General features: G+C 37.1%; 1 protein-coding gene across 1 annotated transcript in view; it reads right to left on the minus strand.

Annotated features, from left to right (window-relative positions):
• The window catches only part of ITFG1 (integrin alpha FG-GAP repeat containing 1), a 281571-nt gene that overhangs the window by 251211 nt on the left and 14696 nt on the right, over nt 1-15664 (minus strand). Inside the window, exons 3-4 of the mRNA XM_072632138.1 lie at nt 13100-13245; nt 7984-8041 (exon numbers count right to left, since the gene is read on the minus strand). Of these exons, the coding sequence (XP_072488239.1) occupies nt 7984-8041; nt 13100-13245 (204 nt within the window). The remainder of the gene's footprint in view (nt 1-7983; nt 8042-13099; nt 13246-15664) is intronic.

The raw sequence follows: 15664 nt of genomic DNA on the forward strand, positions 1-15664 counted from the left end.
AGTCTTCTGTCAAATTAAACTTCCTCTGTGACCTCTGACAGAGTTCAGAAGAGACACATTTATTATCTACCCATATTTGAATGTAAGTAGCTTTTACATGTTTAGTCCTTTATCATTATGTGTTTGTTTACCTTTCAATGTTTCTCTTAACTTCTGTGTTTACACTTCAAAGTTTCTACATAACTCTGGTCTTTTCATCAGGAATGCTTTAAAGTTTTCTATTTCATTAAAGGTCTAATTTTCCCTCAGTATAATTATACTCCATTTTTCTGGGTAAGTTAAACTGCAAATCTCAATTTTTTTTGCTTTTTGGAACATTCTTTTCCAAGCTCTTAGAATGGCTCTGCTCCCTGGAACTCCAATTCTTTCTCTCTGGCTACTTACAGTATTTTTTATTTGATCAGGAAGCTCTGGATTTAGGCTATAATGTTCCTATAAGTTTTCATTTGGAGGGCTCCTTCAGGAAGTTTTTTTTTCCTTCTAGCATTCTCATTTCATTGACAAAACAGTTTTTTGACTCTTCTGAAACCCTTGTTTCATGTCTTCTAGAAATTCTAATTGAATCTGAATTTGCACTTAACCTGTGTTTTGAACTTTTATTTATTCGATGTTTTGGAGTCATTTTCTACTTTTGCATTCTCTACTTGAGCATCCCTGTCAATATATTAGCTTTTTTTATGAGAGTTTTCTGGTCAGTTGGGTCAGACTGATAGAGATGTAGACTCCCCTTTGGTCTGGGATTCATGCCCTGGTCATCCCTTTGTAGGCCTACAGGTTTCAGAGATAGATCGCCACTTTGCTTCTGAACCTGCTCCTCTCTGCACAGCACAAGGTCTGTGCTGGGGTCAAAGGTTAGGTAGGGGACTCTCCAGTTCGGCCTAGATCTGTGAACTAGAACTGAGCAGGGTATGACAAAGCTGCCAGTTGGCACTTTTTCCTAGCAAAGTGCCCCAATATGTATCTGCAGGTGTCAATACAGGACATAGAGTTCCACTTGCTTTTGTGCATAGCCTTTCCCTTGGTATTAAGAGAACCCTATGCAATGCTCCTGACCAGTCCGTGTCCCCAGTGACCACAGACCTCTCTGTCTCCCTGTAATGAGCAAAGACTAGGTAAATGACTTACTGTGACTGTGTATTGGATTTCCCCATCAGAATCTGATCTGGTACATTTTAGAGATTTGTTTGGAGGAGTTTGGGGAGGGAAGGAGCTTGCTGTACTTCTGGCTTCTTAACCAAGTTCTGCCTCCCCCTGAGTTCTTTCACTCATTCCTTAAGCCACACAGCTTAGAATCCCCTCATCATCCATCTCATGCTTTGCTCCAACATGTCAGTGCACTTTTCAAATAGCACTGAGCAGTCTAACTGAAGCAGCAAGTAGCTAAAGGAGAGATAGGAGGATCTGCTGGACAAATCAAACCAACAACAATCAATCAACCAATACTTATTAAGTACCTGCTATGTACCATGCATTGTACAAAGCACTGGGGATACAAAAAGATGCAAAAGACAGAATCTGTCCTCAAGACTACCCCCCCCTCCACCATCCCATCACTTTGACCAACATCTCCCTTCTGATGCTAATAAAGAGAGACAGAACCCTGAACCCTGGAGATTTAAGAATAGCACTGTCTCACAAACAATCAGACCTGCTTCTGGCTCAGCCTCTGTAGATATCATTTGAGGGGAGAAATCAATGCAAAGAGGGGGCTCACCTTCCTCCTCACCACCAGCAACAACTGCTGACCAACTGCTACCAATAGACAGGCACAAGAACCCTGGCAGTGGTAACACACTACCAGTCCTGCTTCTAGTCTAGCCTTTACATCCATCACAAGGAAACAATTCCAGTAGAGAAAGGGTTAATCATTCTCACCAAGTGCCAATCAAGCACCACTCAGAGAGAAGATAAGCTAGTCTAGGTGAAGCACCAGAGCACTCAGAGGGACAGATAGGAGGCGAAATGTACCAAGCAAATCAAATCACCACAACTACCTTGACCATCATCTCCCATCAGACTCCGAAGCTGACAACCCAGGAATCTGAACCCCAAAGCCTTAGTAATAGCAATGGTTCCAGCCCAGTGCCCTCCACCATCAACTTCGGAATCAAACCCTGGTGAACTGCAGTATACTAACTCCTCCGGCAGATGTTATAGCCACAGCTACTCAAGATGCAGAAAAGAAAAAAAAATTCTTGCCCCAAAGTCCTTGGCACCAGTAAATGGTTGAACATCAGAAACTGATATGATTTTATCAGTGTAAATGACATTAAACAGGTAAATATATATACTTTACTACTGAATTCTAAGGACTATGTGATTTTCCATATGACACAACTGAAACCAACTTGTATCCCCAACATTTAACAGTGTTTCATACATAGTAAGTGCTTAATAAATGCTTTATTTATTCATTCACTCATCTTAACCAGAACTGAACACAATTTTCCAGTTATAGTCTACATCAACCTATAATGTGGCTATTAATACTTATGCTTTGGATACCATGCTTCCTTAAATATGTGCTAACATCACATTAGTGTTTTGGACAGTGTTACCACTCTACTGATTCAACATTGAGTGTCTGGTCCATTAGACACCTAAATTTTTTTCACATGAACAGCCATATCTTTTCCATGCTGCATTTCAGTTGTAGACTTTTTAAAATGTAAGTTATATTTATTCCTTAAAGTTTAAATTATAGTAATTCCTATGAAATTTCATCTTGTTAGATTTTGCCCATCATTCTGGCTTGTTCAGATCATTTTGAATCTTGATTTTGTCATTTAATGAATTAAGCATCCTTGTCAGCTCTATGTCATTTGCAAATGTGATAAACATTCCATCTTTATATCTTCATTCAAGTCATAAATAAAAATGTTAAATCTAACTGATCCTTCAAATCATTAATAGCCCCCACTCGATGTATAACTATGACTTTGGTAAGTCAAAGAAAGGCAACCCCAGAAAAGAAATCCTGGATACACACTCACTACCCCAGAATCCACTAAACTCCACTCTTCTCCTCTCCTCTCCTGCCCTTTCCTTTCCCTTCCTCACTCCTTCCTTCTTTTGTAATACACAAAATTACATAACTTTTTATTCATTAAGTCTCCATAAGGTTTGTCTTTTATTCTTATTTTACTTTTCCACTTATATGGCCATACTATGTCTTGTTTGTTGAGAAATTATTTTTCCTCTGCATTAGTTTCTACAATTCATTCTAGATTTCTTCATATTTCTGATACTGCTTGATCATTAAAAAGTTTATTCTGAATATGATGTTCTTCAAAAAAAGAACATGTCTATTTGCAAAGCAGAAAAGAAAAAGATGATTATATGTGAAACCATGAATACTTATTCATGGTCTAGAGGCAGCTAGCCTGTGGACAGAGGATAGAGTGCTGGATCTGAAGTAAGGAAGACCTGAGTTCAAGTTCAGCTCCCGAAATTTACTAGATGTGTAATAGTATCTGCATTCAGACTCTACAGTTCCTTCTCTGGATGTGGATAGCATTTTCGATCATGAGTCTTCTGGAAATGTCAAATGGAATACAGATCACTGTATTGCTGAGAAGAGCTAAGTTGATCAAAGGTAATCATTATGCTATTGCTGTGTACAATGTTCTTCTAGTTCTGCTCAGTTCCCCCAGCATCAGTTCATGTAAGTCTTTTCAGGATTTTCTGAAATCTTTCTGCTCATCATTTCTTACAGCACAACAATATTTCAAAGCTTGTTCAGCCATGCCTTAATTGATGAGCATCCTCTTAATTTCCAATTTTTTGCTATCACAAAAAGAGTTGCTATAAATATTTATGTACATGTGTGCTTTTTCCTTTTTTATAATCTCTTTGGGATGTAGACCCAGTTGTGGTATTGATGGATCAAAGGGAATGCAGTTTTATAGCCCTTTAGGCATAGCTCCAAATTGCTCTCCAGAATGGGTAGATCAGTTCACAACTCCACCAACAATGCATTAGTGCTTCAGTTTTCCCACATCCTTTCCAACATTTACCATTTTCCTTTTCTGTCATATTATCCAATCTGATTTAATTTGCATTTCTCTAATCAATAGTGTCTAATGTCTAATCAACATTTTTTCATATGACTATAAATAGCTTTAATTTATTCATTTGAAAACTGCCTGTTCATTTCCTTTGACCATTTATTAATTAGGGAAAGACTTGAATTTTTACAAATTTGGCTCAGTTCTCTACATATTTAGAAATGAGGCCTTTATCAGAAACATTGTTTCCCAGCTTTCTGCTTTCCTTCTAATTTTGGTTGCATTGGCTTTTCTTTTGTACAAAACCTTTTTAATTTAATGTAATAAAAATTATCTGTTTTGCATTTAATAATGTTCTCTATCTCTTGTCTGTTCATAAATTCTTCCCTTCTCCATGGATACGACATTTAGTTCCTTTTCTTGCTTCTATTATGTAAACTTGCTTTTAAAAAGTAAAATCTTATAAATTCAACATCTTACTTTCAAAGTTTCCCTACTTGCCTATTTCTTTCTGAACTTCTTTGCATTTCTGTTTTCTTCTGCGCATTTTAAAAAATGTTCCAAAGAACTTTTTTCCTTCTTTTTATTTGGCACCACTCTTCCTACCTCACTTGACTTTTTCACCTACACAACCCTCTGCCCATACCTTCATTACATTAATGGACTGTGAGGTACAACCTGGTACAGTGGATGGAAAATAGGTATTTGAATCAGGAAGATCTGGGTTTAAAGCCTCACCTTTTATACCTATTGGCTGAATGGTGCAGGGCAAATCTCTTAACCTCTCAGTGCCCCAAATAACTCTATGAAAGTCTAAAATGGAGAAAAAGAGTCAACGTACTTTGGAAAAAGTTTCTTACCAAGAGCTCTCTAGGAAGATGAAATAATAGGTCTAGTACAAACACACACAAACACGTAGTAATTTTATTCAACTATCCCCCTATATAACCAGTCAAGCCCCAGGATTCCATGAACCCTTGCTATGCTCATTATCTACCCTGCTGCTTTCTCCTCTTACATTTGCATAAGTCTTGCTCATACATAGTTGTTTATATGTCATCTCCCTCATCAACCTATACATTACTTGAAAGCAGAGACCATCTTTTGCCTATCCCCAAGTGCTCAGCACAGTGTCTCTCAGAAAGCAGGAGCTTAATAAATACTTGTAGGGTGGTTGAGTGATATCTGATACCAGTCAAGATCAAAGATCTCTGAGATTTCTTTCCTGAGGGAGATAACTTATTCCATGCTGGAGTAAGCCTTGGGGTAGAGTTAGCCTGGCTGATGACTGTCGGGTGAGCACTTTAAACAGTCCAAATCCTTTTATAATCACCTTCAGGATCCCACTTTGGCCATCAAGGGTAAGAGGTCTATCATGTGCCCTGTCCTTGTATCTTAACTCCCTCCCATATTCTCACAGTTTTCATTCTTGCTCAAGGAATCAATAACCAGATCAACATTACCATTGCTTACCTAGACAAAATGATCATCTACTATTATGGTTCAATCAATTGATTGCCTAGGTTGAAGCTCCCTTCCTCAACTACCATTCCTCCTGAGTCCCTCAGACCCATCTCACTCTACCCTGCCCTTCCACTGTGCCTTCGGAGCTCCAGTTCTGCCACTAACAAATGACTCTTTATGTCAGACAAGTGCCCTACTCCTGAAATTTGCTTTATATATACTTTACATTCAATTTACTATGTACCTGTTGTCCAGGTGCTGTTTCATATTTGTTTTGTGTACCTCACTCTCAAAACAGAGTCTATCACAAAATTGAAGCTTAGCAAATACATGCTGCTGGTTAGAGGGCCATTAGTGTAGAATATTGTATATATTTTCCAGTGATTATTTTTATGTATTTATGGGTTTACTGATGGGTTTCTCTTCTTCCTCTTTTCCTTAAAAAAAAATCTTTGGAAAAATTTATGCAGCAAAATATACCATTATTATACTTTATTTTTTAAAAAAGATACATTCTTGTCCCTTGTCAAGAGCGTATCACTCATACTTTAAACTGAGTCAAAAAATAAATTCCTCAAAACAATTTATACTTGCATGAAAAGATGCTCTAAATCATCTATTGATTACAGAAACACAAATTAAAACAACCTTGAGAAATAAAAAAAATGCATGCTGAATTGAATTACTATTGAATGTTAAATTATTTGAAATTACAAATAATGCTCTTTTTAAAATCTTTGAATTTTTCTTTTTGATAACATTTTCAGGGTATATTGTCAACAGTGGCATTAGAGGGCAAAACTATACAGAGATTTATGCACCTTTTATTATGTATTTCCAAATTGTGTTCCCAAAGTACTCTACTAGATTACAATTCAACAAACAATGAATATGTGCCTTTCTCTCCACAACTCTGCTAAAACTGGGGTTCACTATAAAAAATTTTTTTTTCACCAATTTGGTAGATATTTGGTGCTTCTGAATTTTTAAAAAATATTCAACTCACTATTAGTGAGGCTGCTTATTTTTCAAGTGACGACTGACAATTTGTATTTCCTCTTTTAAAAATTCTGTGTCCCTTTTTAATTTATTAATTAAGAGTTGCCATGGTAAGTTAACAGCGTCTAATGTTTTAGATGTCATTTTTCTTCAATTTGCTAAAAATATTTGCCGTAAATATTCTTCCCAAGTTATTTTTCTTTTGAAATTTGCCACGGATAGAGCTTTGGGAATGGAGTTGGGAAGACCTGGTTTCAAACCTGGCCTAAGACATTTGAAAAGTAGGGGCCTCTGGGCAAGTCACTTAACCTCTGTCTCTGTTTCTTCACCTGTAAAATGGGGATAATAACAGCACCTACTTTGCAGGTTTGTGAAGATAAAATGTGATAATATTTGTAAAGTGACCTGCAACCTCAAAACATTACATAAAAGCTAACTATTAGTATTATTTGTTGTTGTACAGAAAATTATTATTTTAATATAATCAATCATGTCAACTTTGTCTCCAACAATTCCTCCTTTTATTTAATAGAAACAAAGTAGTTTCTTCTCTACAGAGAGGAACATGGATCACATCTGAGATTTCCATGGTATTGTTAAACTCAACAGTGAGGAAAACTCTCTGCCAATGCAGACTGGCTTCTCTATGTCTTATAATTTCATTGAGCTGACTAGAACACTAAGAGGTCTGTGGTGAAAGGGTTAATATGTGGCAGAAGCAGGATTGGAACACTGGTCCTCTTGATTTCTAGTTTGACTGGCTAGGTAGTACACCATTCTGCTTTTCTATAACTGAGATGAATTTATAATCTCATTTTTTAAAATCTTTTCATAGGGTTTTTTATGTTTCAGACTTTGATCCAATCTGAATTCATTAATTTATTTGGTATAATATATGTGTCCATTTCCTACCTTAATGCTAATCAGTTTTCCTAAAAGCATGTTAAAAAATGCGTTGCAAGTTTTTATTTTCCATAGGTTAATCAACAGTATTTTGAATGTATTTGGTTAATAAGTGATATCTTTAATGTGTTCCATTGATCCGTTTCTTTCTTGCTAGCTAGTTTTGGAGAAATCTTTTTGTATTATGTCTTAAAAATTCTGAAGTACAAGTGTAACCTCTTGTAAATGTTAGTATCAAGGTCTTTCTGCATCTTGCAAGAAGATCCTTTACCTTCCCTCTAAAGCTCCATTTGAAATAAACCCAAATATTTCTTTCTAAAAACAATTATCTTGAACTAGCTCCCTTTTTGTATAGCTTTATCCCCAAACTCAGAACTGCTCCACAAGCAATTAGATCAAAGCAACCGAACAGTTTAATTCATTTTGTTCTATTTTGATGATAGGATGATAGATTTAAACCATGATAGTGACATAACTAGCAATGAAGAGCATAAGCAAGTTTAAAATATAGCACACAGTTTCAATAATTGACAGCATAATTTCATATCTGATAAGAATTTTATTTGAATAAGTTTTAAGTTATTATAAAGAAGCCATAGTAGATACTTACTCCATAATTAGTGGTTCATCAAGAAATGTCCTATTGAAAACAGTCTTATTGTGAGGATCTGCAGAAAAAAATGTAAATTCACGGAATCAATTATTTGACACACTTTGACAACTAGGTTCTAAAAGAGAATATCCTTTAGGTTTTTCAAAGTTCCTTGGAGCTTTAACCATATATCACCAACTTCCGAATAAGCATTTCTTACTAGATATCCCAGAGAAATCTCAAATTTAACAAGTCTAAGAGACCCCACTTGTCTTTCAAACACCCTATCTCTCACAAAAGCCTCATTCTTCTAGTCTTCCAGGTTTGTAACTTCATCACTGCGCTCAGTTCCCAGACCCTGCTGTTACTGTCTCTCTCACATTTCTCACAGCTGACTCCTTCTCTCTGTTCACACAGCCACCATCTCCATTTAGGTCTGCATCACCCTTGTCTCAGGTTTTGAAACAGCTTCATAATTAGGTTCCCTCCTTCAAGTCCCTTTCCATATCAGTCTATCTTCTACACAGCTGCCAATGTAATTTCCCTTAAACACAGATAAGGGTCTATGGAGAAAGAGGGAAACTATTCCATCTCACTTTGCTGCTTGGTCTTGCCATATCATCGTAATCACCTGCTAGAGCCTGCTCATGGAGGAACATACCATTCCACTGCTCCCCCTATATCAGTCATTAACCTACCTGAACTTATTTTTCAATGATTAACAAACTTCCATACCATCATATTCTTCCTTCCCAATGACTGAAACCCTGGCTATCATTCTAACTATGGTGCTGCCTGCTTCCATATTCTCATCCCCCTCAACACAATCTCTACCGTTTTCCCACCCTGCCCTCCACCAAATCTCTAAGCTTCCCACCTTTGGGAAGGTCTTTGGGAGGTCTGTTCCATAGGTAATTAGCTTGCTTTTGTCTTAAATCTTTTCCTTTCCTGATCTTTCTGTCTTCTGGAACTCAGAGAAACCTTGTTCCTCAAGATGGGGAAACAGGATACTCCTTGTTCCACAATGTCACTTCCAGGCTGTCCCCCATCATCATCACTCAGTAATGTCTCCTCATCTGAGGTTCACTGAATCCATATTTACCACACAATCAAGATTCTGAGAGATGTTGTCTATTGACCTCCAGGACACTCCCCCTTTTTCCTAGATGAATTAATGTTTGGCTCACTGCCTTCCATTCCTCCTTACCTCCTCCCATCATACTTGGCAACTTCAATATACACTTGATGCTCCTGCAAAGACACCTTATGCTCTCAGTTCCTTAATTTACTCATTTCCCATAATTTACTCTTCCATTCCACCTCAGCATGACAAAGAGATGGTCATACCCTTGATCTTGCCATCACCTACAAATGCACTACTTCCATGTTTATGAACTCTGAAAATCCCTTATCTGATTATAAACTGTTGTCATTCCACTTCTCCTTCTGCCTTGTAACCCCAAATCCTGTTCTACATATCCTTACTGAGATCTCCAATCCCTTAAACTCTCAGTTATTTCCCAGGCCATCATCCTTGCGGTGGCTACACTCTTCTCCCATCTCCATGTTGACCCCATGCTGAAGCAGTTCAACTCTACACTGTCCCCTTCTGTTACTTGCCTCCTTTTCCTATTTCCAAGCCCCAGCCTTGAATAATTCTTGCCATCTACTGCCTTTGGTCATATTCACTTGCCCCTGAACCAAATGTAACTGTGCTGGTTGGGTCTACTAAAATATATATGTTGCATAATCTCAACTGGGCCCTCATTGCAGCAAAGTAATCCTTTTACATTTCCTTAAGTGAATTATTTTTCAAATCATCAGTGACTTTTCTAAACATTTTTAACCCTCCTCAAGCTTCCCATGGCTTCCCCTCCCTCTCCCCTCTAGGCTGACAAGTGTACCTCATATTGCACCAAAAAATTGAGCCCACTTGTTGAAAGGTCCCTCTTTTCCCCTGCTTCTCATTTCACATTACTCAGAAGCTTTCAACTGCTATTTCCTGCTTTACCCCATCTCACCTGATGAGGGGGCTCTTCTCCTTGCTAAGGTAAGCTACTCTACATGTACAAGAGATCATAGTCTACTCCATCTTCTCAGTCAGATTACCCCTTCTATCTTCTCTACTCCCTCAATAATCTTCAATTTCTTCCTGTCTACTGGCTCCTTTTTACAGTCTCCAAACTGTGTACTGACTACAAATGTACTAATATCTCTCCTACATCCTCAAAAAATGCTCATTTCATCCTTCCATCTCTGCTATCCATTGTCCCATACCTCTACCTTTTGTGATTAAACTCCTTGAGAAAGTAATCTACCATAGGTGCTGACACTACCTCTCCTCTTACACTCTTTTTAAACCTCTACAACATGGCTTCTATCCTCACCATTCAACTCAAACTACTCTCTCCAAAGTTACCAATGATCTAGTAACTGCCAAATCCAATGGCTTTTTCTCAATTCTTATCCTTCTTTACCTCACTGTAGCTTCTAGCACTGTTGATCACCTTCTTCTTGATACTCTCTTCTCTCTAGATTTTTCAGACATTTACTCCTCCTGGTTGTCCTCCTATCTTTCTGACCTCTCCTCAATTCTCTGCTGTATTTTCATCCAAGTCAGGCCTGTTCACTAATGTTACAAGTTCCTCAAGGTTCTGTCTTGGTTCCTTTTCTCTTCTCCTTCTTAATTATTTCACTTGGTAATCTTGTTAGCTTCCATAGATTCAATGATTATTTTTCTATGCAGATGATTCCCTGATTTACTTATCCAGTCCTAACTTCTCTCTTGACTTACCTTTTCACATTTCCAAATTAATACCAGGTGTCTCTAACTAGATGTCCCACGGACAACTTAAGTTCAGCTTGTTCAGAACTGAGCTCATTTATGTTCCTCTTTTATCTTTTATCTTACCAAGATTTTCCTCTTCATATTATCACTATCAAGGGCACCACCATCCTCCCATTACCAAGGCTTACAAACCTAGGTATTATCCTCATCTCCTTGCTCACTCTCATCTCTGATAATGATAAAATCCTGATAATTCTACCTTCACAACATCTCTCTTATCTACCCCTTTCTGTCTACTGACATTACCACCACTTTGGTAAAGGATCTCATCACCTCACACATGGACAATTACAATAATTCCCTGTCAAAAGTCTCTTCCTACTTCATTCACCTGTCAAATTGATTTTCTTAAAGTACAAGTCTGATCATATCATCCCCCAGAGGCTCCCTGTTAACATCCATGATCAAATAAAAAATGCTGTTTGTCATTTAAAGTCTTTCATAATCTCTCTCTTACCTTTCCAGTCTCTTACTCTCTTACCTTACTTTCCCATCATGTATTCTGCAATCAAGTGGCACTGGCCCCCTTGTTGTTCCTCACACAAGACACTCTATCTCTTGACTTCATTTTCACTAGAAATACTCCATGTCTGAATTTTCTTCTATTACCTCTTGGTCTCTTTCACTTTCCAAGTCCCAGCTAAACTCCCAACTTCTCCATCTGATAGATAATTTTTTCAATGTTTTTAAAATGTATGATGTGACTTTTTATATCTAGGTTATATGTCTACTTGGCACTTAGCTTTATATAAGGTGTTGGTCTGAATCTGATTTCTTCCATATTGCTGTTCAGTTTCCCAGCAGTTTTTAACCAAAGAGTGAATCCTTATTCCGGTAGCTGAAGTCCTTGTGTTTAACTGATTACTAAGTTGGCTGACTAATTGATCTTCAGTTTTGTTTCCTGGATTATAACCATCTCTCATCCCCAATTATAGGTGTTTCTCTATTATTCTGTCCTAGGCTTTTCTCCTTTTTATACCCTCTTTCTTAGTGATCTAGTGATCATTTCTCCTAGTGATCCCAACTCCTATCAGTTCAATTATTATCTCCATATAGATAATGCCAAAATCTATATATTTATCCCTAATTTCCCTTCTGAACTCCAGTACTACAAGACTGCTTGCAGGATATCTACATTTGGATGTCTCATAGATATCTCAAACTCAGCATGTCTAAAAAAAAGGAACTTACAATCTTTTCCCAAAATTCATACCATCTCTAAATTTCCCTATTTCTATTGAGGACAACACCATTCTTATAGCAAACAAAGTTCACAACCTCAGAGTTATCGTTGATTTTTTGTTCTAATTCCTGATTTCCAAACATTTGCCGAGTTTTATAAATTATATTTCTGCCCCTCCCTTATCTGGCTACCCCTGATCTCAGGGGCTTCCTTACTTCTTGCCCAGACCATTATAATAGACTCCAAAGTGGTTTCCCTTCTTTTAGTCTCTCCCCATTCCATCTTTCATATATTTTTCATATATCTGTCAAAATAGTTTTCCTAAAACTGGTCTGACCATGACACTTTTCAAGACCTTTCACAAGCTATCTTTGGCCTATCTTTCTAGACTTATCTGAGTTCTTCTTATACTTCATGTCCCAACTATTGTTGCAAAAATTCTCTCTATATCCTATTTTCTGTGCTTTTGAAAAGGCTATTTCCCAAGCTTAGAATCTCTAGCTTCAGTTAAGCTCAATTTATATGCTATCTTATTGAATATCCTTTTCTAACCCCCTTAACGCTCTAGTTGTTAGTGCTCTTTCTTTCCTTAAATAGTTTAGATGTTGAATCTCACAGGAGAATATGGGCTCTTTAAGGGTAGGAATTACTTTTCATTTTTGCCTGAGTAGAAAACCCAGGTTAGCGCCTTATCCATAAGAGGGACTTAATAAATGTTTGTTGAATCAAATTGAATTAACTTAAGAAAACTGTATATAAAACCTTTTAAATTCAATTTTTTTCATCTGATTGTATTCTAGCCTTATAGTTACCAATCTCTTTTTCCCTCTGGAGGACTGATTATGTAAAAATAAGAAAATTCTGTAGGCACAATCACTTGTCACTTTAGCCAGAAAAATAACATGAAAATTGAATGAGGGAAACAAAGGTAGTAATTGCTATTTAAATCTTACACTCACAAATAACTATAACTAGAACTATACAGCTATGAACTGAGACTAGAATCACTTGTGTTATATTCAGGTTAATAGTAATAGGAACATTGCTTACTTTAATATTCACCGAAAAATTAAAGATTTAATACGTGGTATAAATATACTTACTTAGTGTTTGATTTTGTCCCCAGAAGATAACAACTAATAACTCCTTGTTCACATGATTTTTGGGAAGATATGTTAAGAGGACATCCATTTGTGAATCTCCATTATAGTCACCAGGAACTACACTTGTTATCAATGAACTTTGATTCCTAAAAAGGAATTTAAAATTTTTTGTCAAGACATATTATGGAAGGAAGCATCTATATTTACTTTATTTTGGAGCATTATGCACACAAAATGTAAATATCCATACAACTGACTATCTTTTATATATACTTCAAAGAATAATTATATAGTTCTACTTAACAAGGAGTAAGAAAGTTTATTGGCATTAGCAATAGTCATAGGAATTAAACCTAGAACCTAAGCTCAAGTAAGCATCAGTTACTAAACTTAATTTACACACTTACATGATACCTTAATCAAAGATACAAGAAGATAACCTAGTTTTGCCTAATTTAATTAAATTTGATTTCAAAAGGTTAAAATAACAGTTACTAAGTTTTTGTTATCACAAAGTACTGTCATTAGTGCCATGAGTAACAGAAAAAAAATGAGCAACAGTCCTTGCCTTCAAGAAATACACCACCTACACACACACACACACACACACACATACACACACACACACTGGTGGAGGGAAGCTGAAGAGGAAGGGGAGAGGCAGGAAAGAATAAAGGAAGGTTTCACTAAGACAGCATCTCGTCAAAGATGGAATGGTAGAATTTTGACAGGAGAAGACAATGAACAGTGAGTGTAAGTGAGACATCAAAGGTCTGTACGGGAGAATGTGCACATCAGATGAAAAGCTGACTAGAGTGCATGATTTGAGAGGGACAGTAGTGTATTTTAAGGCCAGTTGGGATGGGTTCTTGAGCCACCTTTGAATGTTAAACTTGGGAAAATGTCTTTTATTCTACAGATAATAAGGAGTCACTGAGTTTCTAAGTAGTGGAGTGAGGTGATCACAGCGGCACTTTGGGAAAATCAATTGAGAGAGAAGATAATAAAAGACTCCCTTCTTTAGGTAAAAAAGAGGTGGGAGAGACTACAGGGGTAGAATGTTGCTTATAATAACATATGCATTCTTGTTTTTCTCTTGGTGTTATTTATTTGTTAAACCAAAGGATTCAATATTGGATGGGAGATAGGTTGGGAAATGACTATAATGCAAAAATCAAATGTAAACACTAAATCAATAAAAACACTAAAAACATTAAAATGAAAATCAGTTCAGTAGTAGTATGTACAGTAGACTAGAAGGACAATTAATTAGAGGCAGAAACACCACAGTAAGAGGTTCTAACAATAGTCCAAACAAGAGGACATGAAAACTTAAACTAGGACAGTAAAAGAGGAAATGTGAATGAAAGGATGGAGATGAGATGAAAACAATACTGACGAAGAAATCATGTGTCAGAGAATACCAAAAAAGTAAAGGGTAGGATGATACTCAGGCTTCGATCCTAAGTGCATGGAAAGATGCTGATGCTACTAATTGAGATATGGCAGATAGGAAGAAGGGAAGGGTGGGGTTTTTTTTGGGTGGGAGTGGGTTAGAGGGAAGAATAACAAGGAATTTGGGTTTGGACAAAATTTCAGAAAAATAATGGCATAAGTATGTGGAAAGGTCAGCAATCAGTTGAAAACGGGGAACTTAATCTCAGGAGAGAAGTTGGTGCTAGAGATATAGACCAGAGAGTTTTCCATAAAGTCATGTACTGTGACCAAGACAGTTGAAAATGTCAATGTAAATTTTGAGTAAAGAAAGAAAAGAATAGTAGGTTAAGGACAAAATCTGAGAAAATGGTCACATTTAGGCACTAACAAATGGAGACCTTGTTTGTTGTCCTTTGTTCTCAAAGCGGACCAAAATGACATCATTGTGCTAAAGTCAAGTTTCAATGTGTCTGACTGTGGCTGATCAGACCAATACAATAACCTCAGAATGCTCTACCACAGGTCTGACACAAATATTCTGTGGGAACATTTGGGGTGGATACTCTACATTTGTGCACCCTGCATTTCTTTTGAGCTGTTTCAATTCTGCTTTGCTCAGAGAATGCAGAACCTTCTCTGTTGTGGACATTCCATGCTAAGCAGTCCAGAGCCAGTGTCTCCCAAGTCACACAATCAATTCTAAAGTTCTTAAGTGAGACCTTGAGAGTGTCCTTGTATCACTTCTTCTGATCACCATGTGAACACTTGCCCTGTGTGAGTTCTCCATAAAATAGTCTTTTTGGCAAACATATGTTTTGCATTTGAACAATATGGTCAGCACATTGGAATTACACTGTTTGAAGCATAGTTTGAATGCTTGGCAGTTTAGTTTGAGTAAGGACTTCAGTATCACCTTATCCTGCCAGGTGATCCTCAGAATCTTCCTAAGATAGTTCAAATGGAAGCAATGCAGTTTCATGGCATGGTGCTGGTAGACTGTCCATGTTTCACAAGCATATAACAATGAGGTCAGCACAACGCTTCTGTAGAACATCAGTTTGGTAGTCAGTCTTTTCTCCCAAACTTTTCTTTGGAGCCTCCCAAACACTGAGCTAGCTCTGGCAATGT

This window comes from Notamacropus eugenii, chromosome 1, assembly GCF_028372415.1.
Source record: "Notamacropus eugenii isolate mMacEug1 chromosome 1, mMacEug1.pri_v2, whole genome shotgun sequence".
Lineage (NCBI taxonomy): Eukaryota > Metazoa > Chordata > Mammalia > Diprotodontia > Macropodidae > Notamacropus > Notamacropus eugenii.